We start from the raw sequence: 18734 nt of genomic DNA on the forward strand, positions 1-18734 counted from the left end.
AGAAAAGACTCGACAGACCGATAGTCAACCCATGATGAATAATAATGATCTAATTTAGTTTTTTAGTACATATATTTAATTGTACAAGTTTAATCTTTGAATTATGAATGTAGGAAATGTCGTCATCAGACGATGAAAGTCTCCCGAGGGAGTCCAGCTAGTGCCACGACGATCGAGGTCTATGCGACATGCCTCACCTGGACAATGATCGGTCCTTCAGCATTAAGCTCGAGGAGACCTTCGATGTTGAAATGGTACGCAACGACGACAAGTGTTTTTTTGTAATTAAGCATGACTACAACTATTTCAACGTGTAATTTTCATCTTTTACAATTCGAGTAGCTTATCCCATGCCATGCAAGGCGCTATGTATTGAAGAGGACGGGTTTTGAAGACCATGAAAGTTTCGAAACAAAGAAAATTCACCTAAGGACTCATCATGATGTGGATTTTGAAGTAAAGCTGTACAATTCTGAGAGTGTAATCCATTTTGGTTGCAAAAAATGGGAAGCACTTTGCAAGATGTATGGTTTTGATGAGGGTATGCTTGTCACCATGGATCTTGGTGATCCTGAAATCGAGCAAGACAATATGGACATTTGGGTCCTTGTTGATACGCCTCCAATTCTACCGCTATGTGAGTTTCTCAAACATAGTTATTAGCTAATTTGTATTTTTTATTTCAAAATAGTTGACAGCTTATTTCCATTGATAGCTTATTTTCATTCTTCAAAGAATGTGTGGGAGATGGTAGACAAAACCCACTACACCGATGACTCCGAATAAACTTACAAGGAGAAAAATCATCTGGTCGGATTTTGTACTCACATTGAGAATTACAGTATCTACAATCAAACTCCTCAACATTATGGTCAATGCGTGTCACTAGTGCATGTGTTGAACTACGGTAACTACCATGGAGATACCCTGGTAAGATTTTTTACTATTACAACATCCGTGCATCTTTTGCATACTTCTAAAACTAGTATATCATTGCTAACTATATTAAGTTTCCAGGTGTGGTTGAATTGATAACTCAGCTGCTAATACTTGATAATATTCTTTGGCTTCCCTCGTGTCGAATCAATAAATTTGGGTTGAATACTCTACCCTCGAAAACTGTTGTGATCCCCTATACTTGTGGGTTATCAGTTAACTGATTAATTATAATTAGACTGGTCATAGTGGGGAGTAACTTAGACTAGTGTCTGACATATGACACTAGTCTAAGGCTAGTCATAGTGGGAGTAACTTAGCTAGTAACATAACACATCCCAAGACAAGTTTGCTTATGTGACACCTAGTTAATGAGGAGAGAGGTGTTTGGAGTAACATATTATGGTACCATCACATAGCGTTTTTCAAGAAATGTTGACTCTATAAGCTAATAAATGCAACCATATATAATATTACTTCTATGACACTTTGCATTATGAAGATAGTAACATAGACTAGTATCATATGCATGACACTAGTCTAAGTTACTCTCCACTATGACCAGCCTAAGTTACTACCTTCATAATGCAAAGTAACATAATAGTAGTATCATAAATGGCTTCATTTATTAGCTCGTAGACTCATCTTGTCTTGAAAATCGCTATGTTACAGTAACATATTATGTTACCATCTCTCATTAATTACTTGCCACATAAGCAGAATTTTCTTGAAGTGTGCTATGTTACTAGCTAAGTTACTCCCACTATGACTAGCCTTATATAATTGAGTAGATAGATAGTATCTAGATGTGATGTTGCTTAATTAGTTGATACTAGATGATCCACACAGCCGCACGCGCTTCCATGTTGTGTATTTAATAAATAAACATAAAAGATATAAAAAATAAGGTATAAATATGTCTCATGACATATCTAATGATATTTTAAATATAGATATTTTATCTATAAACTTGGTCAAAACTTATAAAGTTTGACTTTAAAATATATATATGCACTACATTATGGAGCGATTAAGTACTTAGGAGGTAAGAGGGGGCATCTTAACAGAGCTCTTGAAAGTATTGGTAATGATTTTATTCCTCATTTACTTGAAATTTCCCAAATCCTAGTTAGGTCAAGTGGATAACCGAAACCTTTATTCAAAAGAAATATGTAGTTTTAGCGAAATGTTATTGTAATTTCTCAACACATCTAGAAAATTTGGAACTTAAAAGGATGGAATTCAACATAAGAGTCGGTGATTTTCCTAGGAAAGTTTGCTTTGTCGGATTCATCTATGGGCTCCTCATCATCATCCATCTTGTCTTATCAGAGTTTTCTTGTTCCTTTGGTTCATCCTCTCTAGAGATCTCGTCCTTGTCATGATCATCATTCTCACCATCGCAATCCTCACTAAGTTGATCAAAACCCTCCACAGTAAAGAAAAGGATGTATAGCTTATTTTTCATCTAAACCAACCTTTCAAAAGGTATCTTAGCAGGATCTCTACATGCCACTTTCACCCTAATCACCTCGTAGAAGCTTTGGAAGACCCCCATTCCATTCAACATCAGTAAGAGTACTAAAACAGGAGGCCACTTGAGAAAAAACCTTCCAGGCACCCCACTTGGGGGGGGGTACCTTCAATTTGCACCCATGCTTAAGTGAGTTCTCCAAAAGGATCAACAAAACTGTCCATTCAGTAATCTTGATAGTAACACCTTCAATGGGAAAATCAATAAGACCATCCACTTTTTTTCCAAGGAGGGAATCTCATAAGGAAGGACTTGTTGTTTAGCTCTCTGATCTACCGTGGCCACTGTCTTTGTTTGAAAAAAAAACAATTCCGTTGCACTAAAAGGTGGGAAGCAGAAACCTCCCCTTTGACCACATTCAGGATAGCGTAGTTCTTGAAGTTCATCCAATTAGATTTTGTTTGCATAGGTATACAAATATGGTGTAATCCTAGTCCAGCTACTGCAATACCAAAATAAGCGGTTGTGGGGTGCAGACACACCCAAGCAGCACAATTGTTAATGTTGTAATTCCCAGAATAGATGAAGCACTTCTTCGGTTCAATACATTTGCCCACATAGTGACCCGACCCATCACAGTTAAAGCAGATCATATCCTTATATTGAGGATCTAGAACTTGTTCAACCAGAGCAGGAGGGACAACCTAAGTCGGAGGAGTAGGAGCTAGAGCGGGTGTGCCCCAGTAGGAATGGGGGCTCAGGTGTCGCCACACGAGGTGTAGCCTTAGGGGGTGCTCCAAGAACAGTTGCGATCTTCTTGCCAGTAGCCTGATGGCGCGCCTATCGCGCTCCAATCGACGGATGATCACGGTTCTCCATTGATGTCTCCACAACCTCCATAAAGGAAAGGGTTCCGGGGCCTAATCCCTCCTGAGATATACGGAATTTGACGAGAGTTGGATCAAATCGACCTATGTGATTGATAGGATGACACCCATCGACCGCGAAGCTTTTTGTCCAGAAGAGATCCTTCCTTAGCCCGAACAACCAACTAGGAAGAGTGAGACTAGGTTTTGGAGGTGGTGCTGCGAGGAAGGGATAACCCAGAGCTGCCCGAAGAAACCCACTATCTCCTCCTCGTCTGTACATGCGGCCAGAGGAGGTGTACTTCGAGCACACGCTTGGTTTCTGACCACATGTCCCTTGTGAATGACACTAGGAAGGGAGCGGGGAACAAGGTGACGTCACCAGCTTAAAAAATGGTGGAGCCGGCACAGAGCAAGGTGGATCTCCGGCGACAAGTGAACCTTACCGAAAAAGGAGAGGACAAGGAGATATGCACTGCGAATTGGTAGAATGCGGTAGCCAGTGTAGAGCCAGGCACCAGAGAGGGGGAGCAACCTTGAGATCGAACTATCCACAATTGAATGAGGTGCGACCACAAGATCAGATGAATCTCTATGGCAGAAACCATGAACACGAGGTGAAGCAACAGTAGAACGATGTGATTCGTGGAGGCGAGATGGAACTTTACCTAGGTCACCCACCCATGGTGGAGGGTCAAGGTTGTGGAAGCACAACCCGACGCTTGCGTGACGTGCTCGCAGTTCAGGGGCACAAATCCCCTAGGCCGCACGCTCACCGACAATTCAAAGCTTCACTAGCGAAGAGGGGGCGTACCCCCGGTGGCAGTGCTCCAGGTGGACGATTGGTGAGGGTCACCACCAACAACCGCGTGAGGTTGAGCCTTAACGAATTCCTAGTTTTGAAGTGACTCCACAACACCGCCTAGGTTGGATCTGGCGATTCTGCCTCTTGGATAGCTTAGAAGATCGGATCCAAATCCATGCAGTAGTCGTCATGGGTGAACCGCACCCTCTCCTCGAAAGTGGAGAAATGAATGATGTCAATGCAAACATCATCCGTGTCAACGGGTCAGGGAACTTGTCCCGCACCGCGCGCTCCATCTCCAGCCTCGCCTCCTGCGACGGTAGCCACCGAACCAGGTGGGTTTGGTGTTGGGGTAGGGCCCGCCACCATCGTCGCATGGTGCACCTTCCTTGCTCGATCTCTATGGCGACCGGATCCCCTCACCATGGGGTTCTTTAGAGACAAGCTCAGAGGTAAGCGGCACGGGGTTAGGAGCAATGGGAGGCGCAACAATGGGAGGGGGGGGGATTTTGACCCTGTTCGGAATTCCACCAGCTCCGCGAAATCTCGGGAGCTGTGGAGCTAGGAAACAGGCGCTCTGCGATTTTCAACTGTAACTCCACCTGATCCGGGAGTGGAGTTGTGGAGCGAAGGTACTCCGAACAGGGCCTTAGTGTGTTTAGGGGATAGGGTCCGTCGCCCAGCACCACGTTTCGGTGCGGTCAAGAGATCTCACACTTTCCATCGGTTGCGTACATTATTATTTTCCAAAAGCATATATAGGAAGACATTGGATATCACTCCCTCGTTTGCCTATGAACAAAACATTTCACAAAATGGGAACGTGTGATAAAACAATTTAACCATCGCTTGAAAGCCAAGGGTATTGTAATAGTCAACAAAGCAGCCCCGTCAACTTGTCTTTGTCTATGATCAACCACTCCCTCCGTTCCGAATTACTTGTCTCGGAAATAGATGTATCTAGAACTAAAATACGTCTAAATACATCTATTTCTACGACAAGTAATTCCGAACGGAGGGAGTAGTATCGTAGAACAATTATCTGCAGTGATTAACGTTTTCATTTGTAGGCTTGTGTGCCAAGTAATGTAATTAAATGCTTGCCCTGTCTCATAACTCGGGTCAAAAGGCTTGCATGCTTAACCGAGTACTCCCTCCGTTTTAAAATACTTGACTTTCATTTGTTCAAAAATGAATGTATCTATATACTAAAATATGTCTATATACATCTATATTTTGACAAATGAAAGTCATGTATTATGAAACGGAGGGAGTATATGTGAACATGAAGAAGAAAAATGGTAGGGCTTGATCTACTACAACTGGGAAATAGAGAAGCCAAATAAAACATACTATGGAATAGGAAGAGTAGATTAATAGCATTGCTCTGATGTGTTTGTTTCAAAACTATAAGATTGCTTACAAGCATAATGAGTTTGGTAAAAAGGACGTCTGAATACTATACATTAGCCACACTCTTATCAATCTTGTAGTAGCTGTTTAAGCTGTACTAATAAATCATTGGCAGATCATTTGCGAATCTCTAATCTGAAAGTCTGTTGGTTAACTTGTAAGAAATATGTAGGACCTATTCAAGCTTTGGCCGAGCTTTTTGCCTCCAGAGTAAGCACGGGTTGCTATATATGCTAGCTGCTATATATGATTTGAATATAGGAGTAACATAGGGAGGTGGAGGGGCAGAAAACAATTATGAATCAGAGTGATCCTAACACCTAGAGCAGAAATCACTTTTGTGTCTCCCACAGATTTTAAATTTAGAAGCACTGATGATAGGTCTGTGGTCTCTTTTGAGGCATGTAGCGTGCTCTTGCCATGGCTTAAGTTTTACCAGACAGACCCCTAGCGTGCGTGAAGACTTTAGACAGTGAGCCGGCTTGTTGCGTTTGTTGCTATCTCTGTGTCGAGAAACATGAGACCTGTTACTTTTCTTTTTTTGAAGTTACATGAGACTTGTTACTATTATAGTTCACTTGACCTTTTTGAACTTTAACCACGAATACGTGCTAAAAAAAGAAGTGTATGAACTAGGCATGTTTTCTTCTGGCTGTTGTATGACTTTGTAAGGTCTTGTGAGAATAATTAATAAAGTGGCCGCATGCATCGTCCAGATGCAGAGGCCGGGGGCATCCTCCTTTTATAAAAAAATGCATGTTTTCTTCGGATTTTTTTTCTTAGGCATAGTACAAGTGAAAAATAGTGGAGTGTAATAAATAAATGGAAGCAAAGGAGGCTCGACCCTTAATTTCAGCCGATTGGGCGCAGTTCACACATTTTGCAACTGCACGTACCAACCTCAACCTGCCACTGATCTGTGCGTGTGCGTGTGAGCCAGCCAGTCTCTGACTGAAACTGAAAGTAACCACCGCCACCACCACCACGGCACCACGCCACGATTTGAAGAAACGGAGGAGGCTGGTAGATATGCACGCTCGCACTGCTGGCCGGTGACTGAAGCTAGCTAGCATTGGAACAGCCAGCCAGGTCCTTCCGGGGACTAGACTGGTAACCTGCTCCCCGCGCCAAGCCGGAACGGAATGATCACGCATGCATGCCCGCCCTGACCCTGTCCTACAGAGTGAGTTGGTACATCATCGCGCGTGCATCCCCGGCCTTTGACTTCATCGCATCGGGAACGCATCATCAGTCGCAATCCATCGGTTGGCTGACTTGGGTTGGGAGGGCCACAACTGTGTAGCCAAATCCAAATCTGCTATAGTTATATGGGAACCCTACCCCGGTATACATATACAATCGCCACCAGCAACACACAGGGGCCTGCATTAATCAGTATAATGATGATTAACAATGCTTACTCTTGCGTATAACAAAAGTAGTATGGTTCATTTGGAAGCAAAGCCTCAACTTTGATCACCGCCTTTTTCTACTTACTTTGTCATCTTCATTTTACACGTGAAGACGAGTATTTGACAAAAAGCTACCACATTATGGATTGCCGTCCCACTAAACTACCGCATTTAAAAAAGTGACTGATAACTATTAAAAATTTCTAATTTTGTGACTAAAAACTATCACTTTCAGAAAATGGCCAGTTTAGACGATTTAAACACGTTTATGACATACAGGACCCACACGTTAGGGCTGACGTGGCGGCAAAGTCAACTCCATTTATTTTGACCGTTACTAATGAGTGGGGCCCACATGTCAGCATCAATCTTCCTCATCTTCCTCCTCCTCTCTCTCTTTGCCATTTCTTCAAACATCTCATATGCACCCGCCAGCCACCTCTGCAGCACTTCACTGCCGACGCTCGCCTCTCCCCTGCCTCAAGCCCGTCTGGATCCGGAGAACCCGAGCTGCCCAACCACTCCGAGGAAGAGGCCGTCGCCGGCACACGCGACTGCACGCACCTTCGCGGCGGCAAGCGCTGCGCGCACACGCTCGCGGCAACGGCGGCTGCATACACACTCGCGGCGGCGGCCGCCAGCCGGCCAGCACGCGGTGGCGGCGGCGGCTGCGGACGCACGCTCGCGGCGGCAGGCGCTGGGCGCACGGCTCCGCACACGCTCGCGGCACGCATGCAAGCCAGCAGTGCACGCGAGGGCTACGGCTAGCATGCAAGCTAGCGCAGCGCAGTGCACGCTCCTGTCCGCGGCCGAGCTGTTCAAGGAGGCCGTGGTCGCCGGCACGGCCGAGGCGGTTCCGCCCGCCGTGGTTGTGCCGCCGTCTCCAGTCCCCGACCAACGCCGGGAAGGTGCTGCGCCTAGGCGTCGCCATGGAGGAGTTCGGAGCTCAATCACGGGTGCACACAAGATGTTCGTGGAAATGCCAGAGAGATAGGGGAGGAAGAAGAAGATAGATGCTGACATGTGGGCCCCACATGTAATAACGGTAAACCTAACGGCCAAAATAAACGGAGTTGACTCCGTCGCCACGTCAGCCCTGACGTGTGGGTCATGTATGTCATAAATGTGTTTAAATCATCTAAATTGGTCATTTTCTGAAAGTGGTAGTTTTTAGTCACAAAATTAGAAAATTTTGGTAGTTATCAGTCACTTTTTTGAATATGGTAGTTCAGTGGGATGGCAACCCCTAATGTGATAGTTTTTTGTCAAATACTCCGTGAAGACAGTATGTATACGTAGAGTACCGTCTAGTGTAATGTGTTGCGCGTTGTAAAAATAAATAAATACGGTAAAACTGGACTGCCCATTTGTTGAAACTTCATAATTTGCACCTAATGAAATTTGATCAAATAGATGGTCAAACTGAGATTCGTTTTATAGGAGTACTAACATATAGAGAACATGTTCCCTGAAAAACATATAGAGGACATGTATACCCTTGGAATTATATACTAGTATGGAAATTGCGTTTGGCTCCCGGGCTCCATGGATACTGGTTTTTGAGAAATACAAAAAATCTATTTTTTAGGTTTAAAAAAATTCTGGAACAAAATGCACACATACCTAGAGATGTATACTCCCTCTGTTCCTAAATATAAGTCTTTCTAAAGATTTCAAAAGGGATTATATACAGAGCAAAACGAGTGTATCTACACTAAAATATGTCTGTACACATCCGTATGTAGTCCTTATATATTGAAATATCTAAAAAGACTTATATCTAGAAATGGAGGGAGTACTTGTCTGTAAAGTTTCATGGTGAATTTCGTTTTTGTGCGAGCTACACAAAAATAACAAAATCATATATTTCTAGCACTTGCGCTATTCACTATGTATAAAACAACAACATTTTTTTTTGTACATCTCACATCAAATCGCGTTTCTAGCACATGTGCTATTCATTTTTGAATTTTTAAAAATTTGGGGCTTCCTCGAAGCCCGAGAACCAAAAATCCTCCCTGCTGCTTGTCACTTGTTACTTTTATTAGTGTGCATGTGTGTCTGCCTGTTGTCAAGCAAGAAAGTTAAAAGGCAATATGGATATACCCTGGGTGTACGAAAGTATAATCATGAGCCCCGGATACACGAATTGTGATGATTCTACGATAAGAGCGAAAACAAGCGTGCGTTGAATGATGATTATACTTATACGTATCCCAGTAGTATGTGTTGGATGATGGCTCCTCCACAGGAACGCACCATGCATGCAAAGTTGGTGTCCGGCGGTATATATCGTAATCTGTAAGCTTGATCACACATATGATATGTGGTATATATCGTCACTCACGTCACGTGTTGCTCGAGGCCTAAACATGGTTGGCCCGGGGGTTAAAGCGAGGCATGTGATGAAATGACAGATGAGCATATTGCAATTATCGAAGCTGCATTCACGAAAGTTTAATCTTCCATGGAGCCCCAGACAAGGCATGCACACTGGCAGAGTAGTAGTAGTAGCACTCTGTACTCTTTAGGCCTTGGCTTGGGGCCAAGTTTGGAGCTCTTCCATTGGAGTTGCTTGATGGAAGAATTATTGAGGAAGCAGTTGAAAACAGGTGCCCATCTAACGGGATTGCCTAACCACCCTGCCGCCAGCTCCATCTCACCATCCGTCCTCTCCTCTCCTCTCTCTCGAAACCACCCTTCTTCTTCCCTAGACGCGCCCCCATCCCATCCCCCTGCTATATAAACCCACTCCGTGTTCACCTCTTCGCACCACCCACAACACGGGAAGCAGCTCTCTGATCTTCTGTCACTTGCAACCGTAGTGTGCAGAGCAAAGTAGTTTCCTCACATTCATCCATCAATGGCGACCTCCATGGTTTGCCTGGTTGCGCTCTGCCTCGTGTCTCCGTTGCTCCTCGCCGGCGCCGTGGTCGGCAACCCGGGTTACGGCGGCCTGTTCCCGCAGTTCTACGACCACTCGTGCCCCAAGGCCAAGGAGATGGTGCACTCCATCGTGGCGCAGGCCGTGGCCAGGGAGACCAGGATGGCCGCCTCCCTCGTCAGGCTGCATTTCCATGACTGCTTCGTCAAGGTACCTCCATACTCTGCTCTCTCTCACAAAGCTACGAGGATATATACTTGGTGAACATACTCCATGCAAATGCGCTAGAGCAAATTTGCTGCCTCAGATTATTTACACTACGTTCGCCACAATAATTAAGATGTGCATTTTATGTGCTACTAGCGCTCTTACCTCTTCGAACATATAACTCAACGTGCAAAATGTTCTATTTCAGCTTTAAAGCTTTTGCTATAATTGCACCTTGGTATCAGGAAAAAGCATCACTACATATGAACTCTAGGAGCATGGAGGAATCTCTAGTTTTCTAGGCAAACTGTTTAACCAGTGATGGGATGAGATAGCCTACCTGCATTGCCCATGTGAGCGCTGCTTTTGTGTTTGTCTGGGTGGCGGCATGATCGAGTCAGTAGTCAGTACCGTGATTGATTAACCCGAATAACGCTGATATCCATGCAACGTATAGCACGTTAACTCGACGCATGTGCCTTCTCCCTACTCCTATGTGCTACTGTTAGCTAATCTTTTTCATGTGTGCGCCTAACCACTCCACGTAATCTAAATAAACTTTTCTGGTATCTTGCTGTGATTGCAGGGGTGCGACGCGTCCGTGCTGCTTGACAACAGCACCAACATCATCAGCGAGAAGGGGTCCAACCCCAACAAGAACTCTCTCAGGGGCTTCGAGGTCGTCGACCAGATCAAGGCCGCCCTCGAGGCCGCCTGCCCCGGCACCGTCTCCTGCGCCGACATCCTCGCCCTCGCCGCCCGCGACTCCACCATCCTCGTATGTCACCGTTTCCTAAACACCACCAGCAACAGTTCTATTCCCGCCTCTTAATTTGACATGGAAATGAACCTGCATGCATGCAGGTTGGTGGGCCTTTCTGGGACGTGCCGCTCGGGCGGAGGGACTCTCTTGGCGCCAGCATCCAGGGCTCCAACCAAGGCATCCCGGCACCCAACAACACCCTCCCCACCATCATCACCAAGTTCAAGCGCCTGGGCCTCAACGTCGTGGACGTCGTCGCGCTCTCCGGCGGCCACACCATCGGCCTCTCCCGCTGCACCAGCTTCCGGCAGAGGCTGTACAACCAGTCGGGCAACGGCCTCGCCGACGGCACGCTGGACGTGTCCTACGCGGCACAGCTGAGGCAGGGGTGCCCGCGCTCTGGTGGCGATGACAACCTCTTCCCGCTCGACATCGTCAGCTCCACCAAGTTCGACAACTACTACTTCAAGAACATCCTGGCCGGCAGGGGCCTCCTGAGCTCCGACGAGGTGCTGCTGACCAAGAGCGCCGAGACGGCGGCGCTGGTGAAGGCGTACGCCAACGACGTGCACCTCTTCTTCCAGCACTTCGCGCAGTCCATGGTGAACATGGGCAACATCACCCCGCTCACCGGGTCGCAGGGGGAGATCAGGAAGAACTGCAGGAGGCTCAACAACTTCCACTAATTAAGTTGCTGAAAAATGCTAGCTGCTTCATTTGTGTGTTGCCTTGATTTTTCTTTCCTTTCTTTGTAATAAGCAAGTGTGGTTGTGTGCTTTGGAATTCCAGAAGATTGTGCCTTGTGATCGAGCCCCAACTTCATAATTGATCATGCATACATCTTGTCTGGATAACAAGAATCGATCGGATCTTAACCTAAGGTGCATTTTTTTTTCACATGCATTGTTGTGTCAGGGAATATATACCTACCGACTACCGTGGCAGTTGGAGATTCACGTTACTGTTGGGAGTAATTTTGATGGTGGTGGCAGTGAGCGAGCACCTCGCATGGGTCATGTGGAATCTGGCTCACCGTCCACGTACGGCCGGAACGAGAAATGCCAAGCATATGTGTCATCATGGTTAGTAAAACTACTACTGCGGCAGGCTAATAATTAGTTCGTTTGTTTGCTGGTTAGGTGGGTAACATGCATGCATGTGGGCCGTAGTACGTGGATGCGCAGCCCGGCCGGCCGGCCGGTCTTCCTAGGTCGGTCAAGGTAGCAATCAAAGAAACTAGTGCTGAGGTGAATCATGGCGTGCCGACCACACACAGGAAAGCCCCACCACTTCATTCATATCGACTGATCGGACCCACATGATACTCTTTTGCATGCAGAAAGGAAAAAGGAGTACCATGCATTTAACAAGCACTAGATACTCCCTCCCTTTTTATTTAGTCCATGTATTAGTTTTGGTCAAAGTTAAGCTTTGAAAATTTTAATCAAGTTTATAAACAAAAATATTAACATATACAATAACAAATCAATACCATTAGATTCATTATTGAATGTACTTTCATATCATATAGATTTGTTATGGTAAATATTTATATTTTTTTTCATAAACTTGATCAAATTTTACGAAGTTTGACTTCAGTCAAACTTAATATGCAGACTAAATAAAAACGAAGAAAGTAGATAGATAGCCAACTTATTGCAAGGGTGAGCAATCATGCCTTCTCATGCATCAAAAAAGGAGAGCAACCTAGGTAGCTACTGGAAGAAAGCATACTTTGTTCGTCTCTACTACTAGAGGTCAATGGCCTGCCCGGCCTTATCTACTGTGCAACAAAAGCAGAAAGGGTAAATAGTGATGTGCGTGCGGAAATAAACATGTAATCATTTGTGTAACAGGCGTGTGCAGGGTCGACCCACCAACATTCTCATCATTGCATTGCGCGCACCTCCGGAGCAAAGGGAACTCACGAACTGGTCTCAACCTTTTCAACTGAACTGGACATCATTGCTTACGCGAAGTAGCATGATCGTGTTTTTTTTTGCGGGGAGCATGATCGTGTTTAGCCCTACTTAAGATTTACTTACATACAACGGTTTGACTTGGAACAACTTTGTCAAGGAATTAATCTAAACTAAACACAAGGTACTACGTCATACTCCCTCCATCCATCGGGGGTTTGGAAGATTGGCGCCGTATTCACTACACCACGACACTGCATTTCTTACAGACGTGTGTTGGAAAAAGTCAGTTTTGCCGACCGACTGTTTGTTTATAAAACTTTTATCAAACCGTTGGTTGGTATTACTCACATATAACAACCAACTGTCGGTCAGGAATGCTGAAATGTATAGCGTCAAACTGTTGGATGGTAATAGTTGCACTCGTATCACACAGTCGGTCGGCAAATGTTCCCGACCGACCGTGGGCCGCCAACTGGCCACCCAAAATATCAGTGCGCGCGCGCACCTGCGAAACTTAGCGCGAAGCCCATCCAAAATTTTCATGCCGCGCCACCACAGCCCACCTCCTAAAACATCATCCGCTCAAGAGGAAAAAAAAACACAACACCGCTATCTCTCTGTCCTCTCTCCCTTATCTGTTTCTCTTCCGATCTGAGCGGCGGCGGCGACGCTCGCATCCGGCGACGGTTCCACCACTCCGCCCATCTCTTCCTCCCACCACTCCGTCCATCTCTTCCTCCCACCACTCCATCACCATCCCCACATCGCTACTGATTTCCCATGTTGAGGTGGTCCTGCGGCGCCGATGCCCTCACCCAGCTGCCGGTGGCGGCGCTTTTTGTTCGTGCCCAAGCGCTCGGTGAGGTCACCTCTCACCTCCCTCCTATGGTGCCACCGCCCCAAGCCCCCAACCCATACGCAGCTCCCTCTTCCCCACTCCCATTGTTGCAGATCTGAGCGGGACAAGGTCCCTTCGGCCCTGGTGGTTCGGAACGAGGTGTGCGGCCTCTGCTCCCTTAACTTCTGGAGACTAGGGGCGCGGTGGCTGGTGCCCCATCTCTCTTAGCCATCCACAGCGGCAACAACATCAGTAAGCTCTCTCTCTCTCTCTCTCTGTGTGTGTGTGTGTGTGTGCAGATTTAACCTTCAATAGCCCCAATGGCTGGTGCCCTCACCTCTCTGCATATTGATCTCTTTCAAAACAAATCTGTGCTGCTTTGATACATGGAATAAAAATGATTTTGAAGCACTAAAAGTTCAAACCCTAGCCATCGATTATTATCATTCTCTATTTATATCATGTGATTGTTAGCAGACTAAATTGGATAATGTTTTTTTGCAGGGTCAAACAAACTTTCATAGGTTTGGTGGATGTTTGGGCAATTACTCAACTACTAACAAAAGGCCACTGGATGATTTTTATACCTGCATCACATCAAGTGGATTTGGATAGGTGAGTATTTATTTTTCACATCTTAAGTTTTGTTATACTATTTGCTGGTTTCTTGCATTATTTTTGCTTACTCTCACTTCCGATGTGTAACTGAGATTATGTCAGGTTGCTTGTTTTTTTTCTTATCTGGCTATTTTCTCATGAATGATATGCCAAATCTTATTCTTTGGGCATGCAACTGATGGAACCTAGATCAGGGGCGGAGTATGGATTTAGACATAAGGGAGGCGAGGAAGATAATAATCGTTTGAGAGACACAACACAAGAATATAGTCCCTAAAGTAGAACTGATATGATTGCATTGCAACATATGTCTGGTAATATATAAAAAAAACTACATTTCTACCGGTTGCATATCAACAGGATTGGGGTTGGAATTATCATCTACAACGGTTGCTTGTCAGGTGGATTTGCATTTTCTGTAACGTTTGAGCTAGAAGCAATGGGCTTGAAAACCAAATATGTTAGGCTGGGGAAAAATGAATATGTTTCTGCTGTATCCTTTCTCTTCATACATACTGTTTCAAACGTTAAACGAGGAGTAAAATTAGAATCCTATATTGTAATTTTACCATCACTGTCTTCAACGGAATTGTATTAATTCACAAATATTATTTACCAGTGATGTACCTAGATTCTTTGAAGTTGATCTTGTGATGCATGATGCCGGTGCAGCACACAAGCTGGCATGGTCTTCATCGTGGATTCAATCTCCACACGAGTGGAGTGGCCTCTGCCTTGTGCCGCAGCTGCGGACGGGCAGAGGAGACGACGACGTAGGGCACACGGAGCTAGCAACCCTAGAAGCCATGATGCCCGCGAACAAAATTACCTGAAGGATAGGAAACAGACTACCTGATCTCACGGATGCATGTAGTCTTTTTTTTCTGATGCGTACAACAAGCGATCAGGGCATCAAGGGATGCTTTCTCACATTGGGCGTTTGGGCTGGAAAATTCGTGATAGGCCATTAGTGTCAAACACTAAAAGAAACCAGGTTTGCACTTTACGTATACGTACAGTTCATATCAGTACCAGGTAACGAAAACTCATAGGGGGGCGAGGCGATGGGGGGTGTCTGACCCCTGCTCGCACCCCCCGCCTCCGCCTCTGACCTAGACTTGATTATTGTTTTATCATTGTGGTAGGTGACTAGCTAAAATAAATTTTGCATAATAAATATTAGCCATTAAAGATGACCAGCTCCATGATTAATAAGTGAGGCTGCTTACTTTGTTAAGTTTGAGGATTGGTAATAAAATAGGTACTTATCCTGGAACCACTAAAATCCAAGATACATGATTTTGGTGGTTCCAGGGTAAGTACCTATTTTGTTATTTCAGCATTATACATGATTAATGCTTTGAAGGTAAGTGTAATAAACACATGATTGCTGTACATGAATCCATGATTATTTTCTTTGGGAGATACTATATTTTTCTTTGTAAGTGTAATGATTACATCCATTTATGTGCAATAACATTGCAGAATATTCGATAGAGAACTCAGCAATCAAACCTACGTACATGTTAACATGTGAGGGTGCAACCGAATAGCTGTACATGAATCTGGAACAAGAGGAAGAACCGAGGATTCTTCAAGAAGCTGCTTCTATTCGTGCACAACGGCGTCGTAGTCAGGTAAGAGGTAGATAGATCTTTTCTGGTCGCTCGTCTATACATCATCCTTTCATTAGTCATTTTTGATTAGCGGATGAAAGCACAAGCATGATTGTACTTTTCTTAGAATGAAGAAAAGAAATAAACCATCAGACTGAGACTGACGTACATTCATACTACTATCTCGTGGTCCATTTCTGTTGCAAATAACTTCTCCCATGATTTGAACAATAATTTTTCAGGCTGAGATGGAAATTTTACGCTCACCGGATTACATTTTCACATACTAAGATAGGTTACAATTGAATGTCGAACAGTTAGTTGGACATTTTGCATCAGTCCTGATACCACTTAGAAGATAGAACAAGTCTATATCTCTGGAGATTTTCTGATGTTTTAAGTGTGTACCTAACCAATTGAATATTATAGATGCATTTGTTACTTCTACTTGACACCATTGACACTCTGAAGTTTGCAGGGTTCAATTGACACATGGTGTGTAAGCATTTGCCTATCTACCTAAAGGGTATGCTGGAGGGTTGCCAACATCAATGTGCTATGTGCTGCAGAAATGGATTTTCAAAAACCTCTAGCACATGGTGTCCTAGGAATTCCTGGATATGTCGACCTGCTAGCTCATTATCAGGTTTTGATGCATCTATTAATCATATGATAAAAGAACCAGAACATGGATAAATTTTGTATAGTGTAGTTGTAGTATCTAGCTTGGCTGCTTTTAGAGGTCTGAGCTATAGAAGTTACCGCGGTAAATAAAGTCTAAAGTATTCTGTAAACGCCTACATATTTTTGCCCCATTATGTTTAATCTTTGGTGAGAAATACAATTACGCTCCATAAAATGAGCTAATGTCGGAGAAGGTCGCTCTCAGTTTTAGTTTAAAACCATTCGTTATGTTGCCAACTACTTTCTAAATTTTAATGCGGTCACAGTAAAGTCATCTAATGGACAGCTCCTTGTATAATTTAACTTGTTGATATTCACAGAAGCCTTCTTGTTATCAATGAATATAGTGTCTAGAAATAAGGACACTTTAACTAGTGCTTAGTATGCCCCTTTACATGGTTACCTGAACTTGAATGGAGTGCCTTTCTTAGTAGGTGTTTGGTACTAGCTTGCCTTGTGAAGTAATAGTTGTTCTCAATGCTATGCTTTATACAAATTTTTATGGTGCCATTGTCTTTATGAATGTAATCACAACTTTACATTATGTAGGAAAAATAGGCAAGGAGACGAGGAAACATGAAGACGGTGGTTTGTGTAAATGGGATATTTTGTGTAATGGTGACTGAATCGTTGGAGATGCACTTTATATATCATTTTGTAAACTCGCTGACAAAATGAACCATATTGTAATGGATGAAGTATTTACATCTGAAATTAATTAATGTGTTATTGTTTGGTTATGGTTTATTATTGTTAGGGCATGCATGTTATTGTTATGAAACATGAAACTTGATTTATATTTTGTTGGTAACGCAAATGTAAGCTATTGAGGGCTATTGGATGTTTGTGGGCAAAACGAAAAAACCATCTCATAGTCTGTCGAAGAAAGCTAATGCATGGGCCAACAAAAAGTTGGTCGGGAAAACAAACCCTGTCACACAGTCGGTCAGGAAAGCCTCCTGGAAGGCCTAATAGACTGTTGGTTGGGAAAACAAATTCTGTCAAACAGTTGGTTGGGAAAGCTTCATGGCAAGCCCAATAGACTGTTGGTCGGGAAAGGACCATGGCAGGCCCAACAGAATGTCGGTCGGGAAAAGTGCCCCATAGCCAACAAGCGACCGGTCGGCAAAGATATGTCGGTCGGGAAAGGCTTTCCCCGTCTGGACTTTCCCCAACAGACAAGATCGGTCGGCAATAGTTTTTCCCAACCGACTGTCTGTCATGGGAAGTTGTTTTTCCAACGAACCTGACTGTCGCAGATGTAGTGTTGTGGTGTAGTGATTTAAGTCTTTAGTAACTAAATATGTGTAGGAAGCCACCAAAAGTATATGTTTAGAAACTTTGTTCGACGACGAATCCAATGATATACTCCCTCCGTCTCATAATATAAGACGTTTCTTCCACCGACGTATGACAAAACGTTTCACTGGTCAAACTGAAGACCCCGCTCTCACCTTACAAACCCGAGGTAGTATACTTGAGACCTAGACTGTGTACTCAGGTAATTTTTTGTACGAAGCATGCATGCATCTAACTAAAGGGAAGGGCTCAGTTGAATAACGATCGCCTCCAGCCCCAGGCTAGATTAGATGGAACCAACAGCTCGCAGATGAGGATTGAGAGCCTTGACCTAAAAAGTGAAATGAAGATCGAAAAGAACAAAAAAACTAAATACTAGCTACTCCTACTCCAGGTCCCATATAATTGATGTGCACTCATCGAACTCAAAGTCAAGTGGTTACGCAGATTCCATGTGCAGTAACTAGCTGCTGGCATGGGCAGGTGAAAAGGCCGTACAGACACATCCAGATGGAACCGGACGAATCGGCGGTTAGTTAGAGTTGGTACACTGCCATTGTATTTTTCTTCTTTAGCCGTGGGATGCACTCCACTAGTTCTAGCTCTATTGGCTTACAATATCATAACTACTCACTGATTTATACTCTACGTACTTTGTCTTCTTGGGAATCTGTGTTATGTATGGGCAATTTGATTATTGTGATCAGTGTACAGATGCATGGTGCATGATGTGGAGTAGATAGATAGATAAACAGGTGCGATTGATGCATACTTAATACGACTATATATGTCCCTTGTACCTAGCCTTATAGAGTTTTGCCAGAACTGATGGGTTAGATGAATGTATGGGGTGTTTAGTTGTTGTATAAAAACGTGTGAGATGATTGAGCAATGTACATGCAGACGTGGGCGATTTTCTATTTTACTGGTACGAGTTGGATCCCTTTTCCGACTTTTATTTTTCAGATCACGATGAAATAGTGCTTTTGAGGGTGCT

At 44.2% G+C, this 18734-nt stretch overlaps 1 protein-coding gene and 1 long non-coding RNA gene across 6 annotated transcripts; both read left to right on the forward strand.

The window, feature by feature from the left end:
- The first annotated feature begins 9566 nt into the window (after nt 1–9566).
- LOC125543621 (peroxidase 49) lies at nt 9567–11570 on the forward strand. The gene is made up of 3 exons (XM_048707032.2): nt 9567–10000; nt 10584–10775; nt 10862–11570. The coding sequence occupies exons 1-3, from the start codon at nt 9770–9772 to the stop codon at nt 11444–11446; spliced, it is 1008 nt and encodes a 335-aa protein (XP_048562989.1). The 5' UTR covers nt 9567–9769; the 3' UTR covers nt 11447–11570.
- A 1699-nt stretch (nt 11571–13269) lies between these two features.
- LOC125543622 (uncharacterized) lies at nt 13270–17168 on the forward strand. Of its 5 annotated transcripts, XR_015618584.1 has the most exons (6): nt 13270–13772; nt 14025–14135; nt 14811–15132; nt 15624–15775; nt 16233–16400; nt 16988–17168. It is a non-coding gene; the product is annotated as an uncharacterized LOC125543622 (long non-coding RNA). The 5 variants fall into 5 exon arrangements; XR_015618583.1 differs by having other exon boundaries at nt 14758–15775; XR_015618582.1 differs by having other exon boundaries at nt 14811–15775.
- Nucleotides 17169–18734: the final 1566 nt, after the last annotated feature.

Source organism: Triticum urartu, chromosome 3A, assembly GCF_056163025.1.
Source record: "Triticum urartu cultivar PI428250 chromosome 3A, HENAU_Tu73, whole genome shotgun sequence".
NCBI classification, from domain to species: Eukaryota; Viridiplantae; Streptophyta; class Magnoliopsida; order Poales; family Poaceae; genus Triticum; species Triticum urartu.

Bases quoted from the DNA above. Each gene is read 5' to 3' on its own strand.
- LOC125543621 (XM_048707032.2), top strand. From the start codon at position 9,770: ATGGCGACCTCCATGGTTTGCCTGGTTGCGCTCTGCCTCGTGTCTCCG. The intron at 10,001-10,583 runs GTACCTCCATAC...CTGTGATTGCAG, and splicing joins TCCATGACTGCTTCGTCAAG to GGGTGCGACGCGTCCGTGCT. The intron at 10,776-10,861 runs GTATGTCACCGT...GCATGCATGCAG, and splicing joins CCCGCGACTCCACCATCCTC to GTTGGTGGGCCTTTCTGGGA.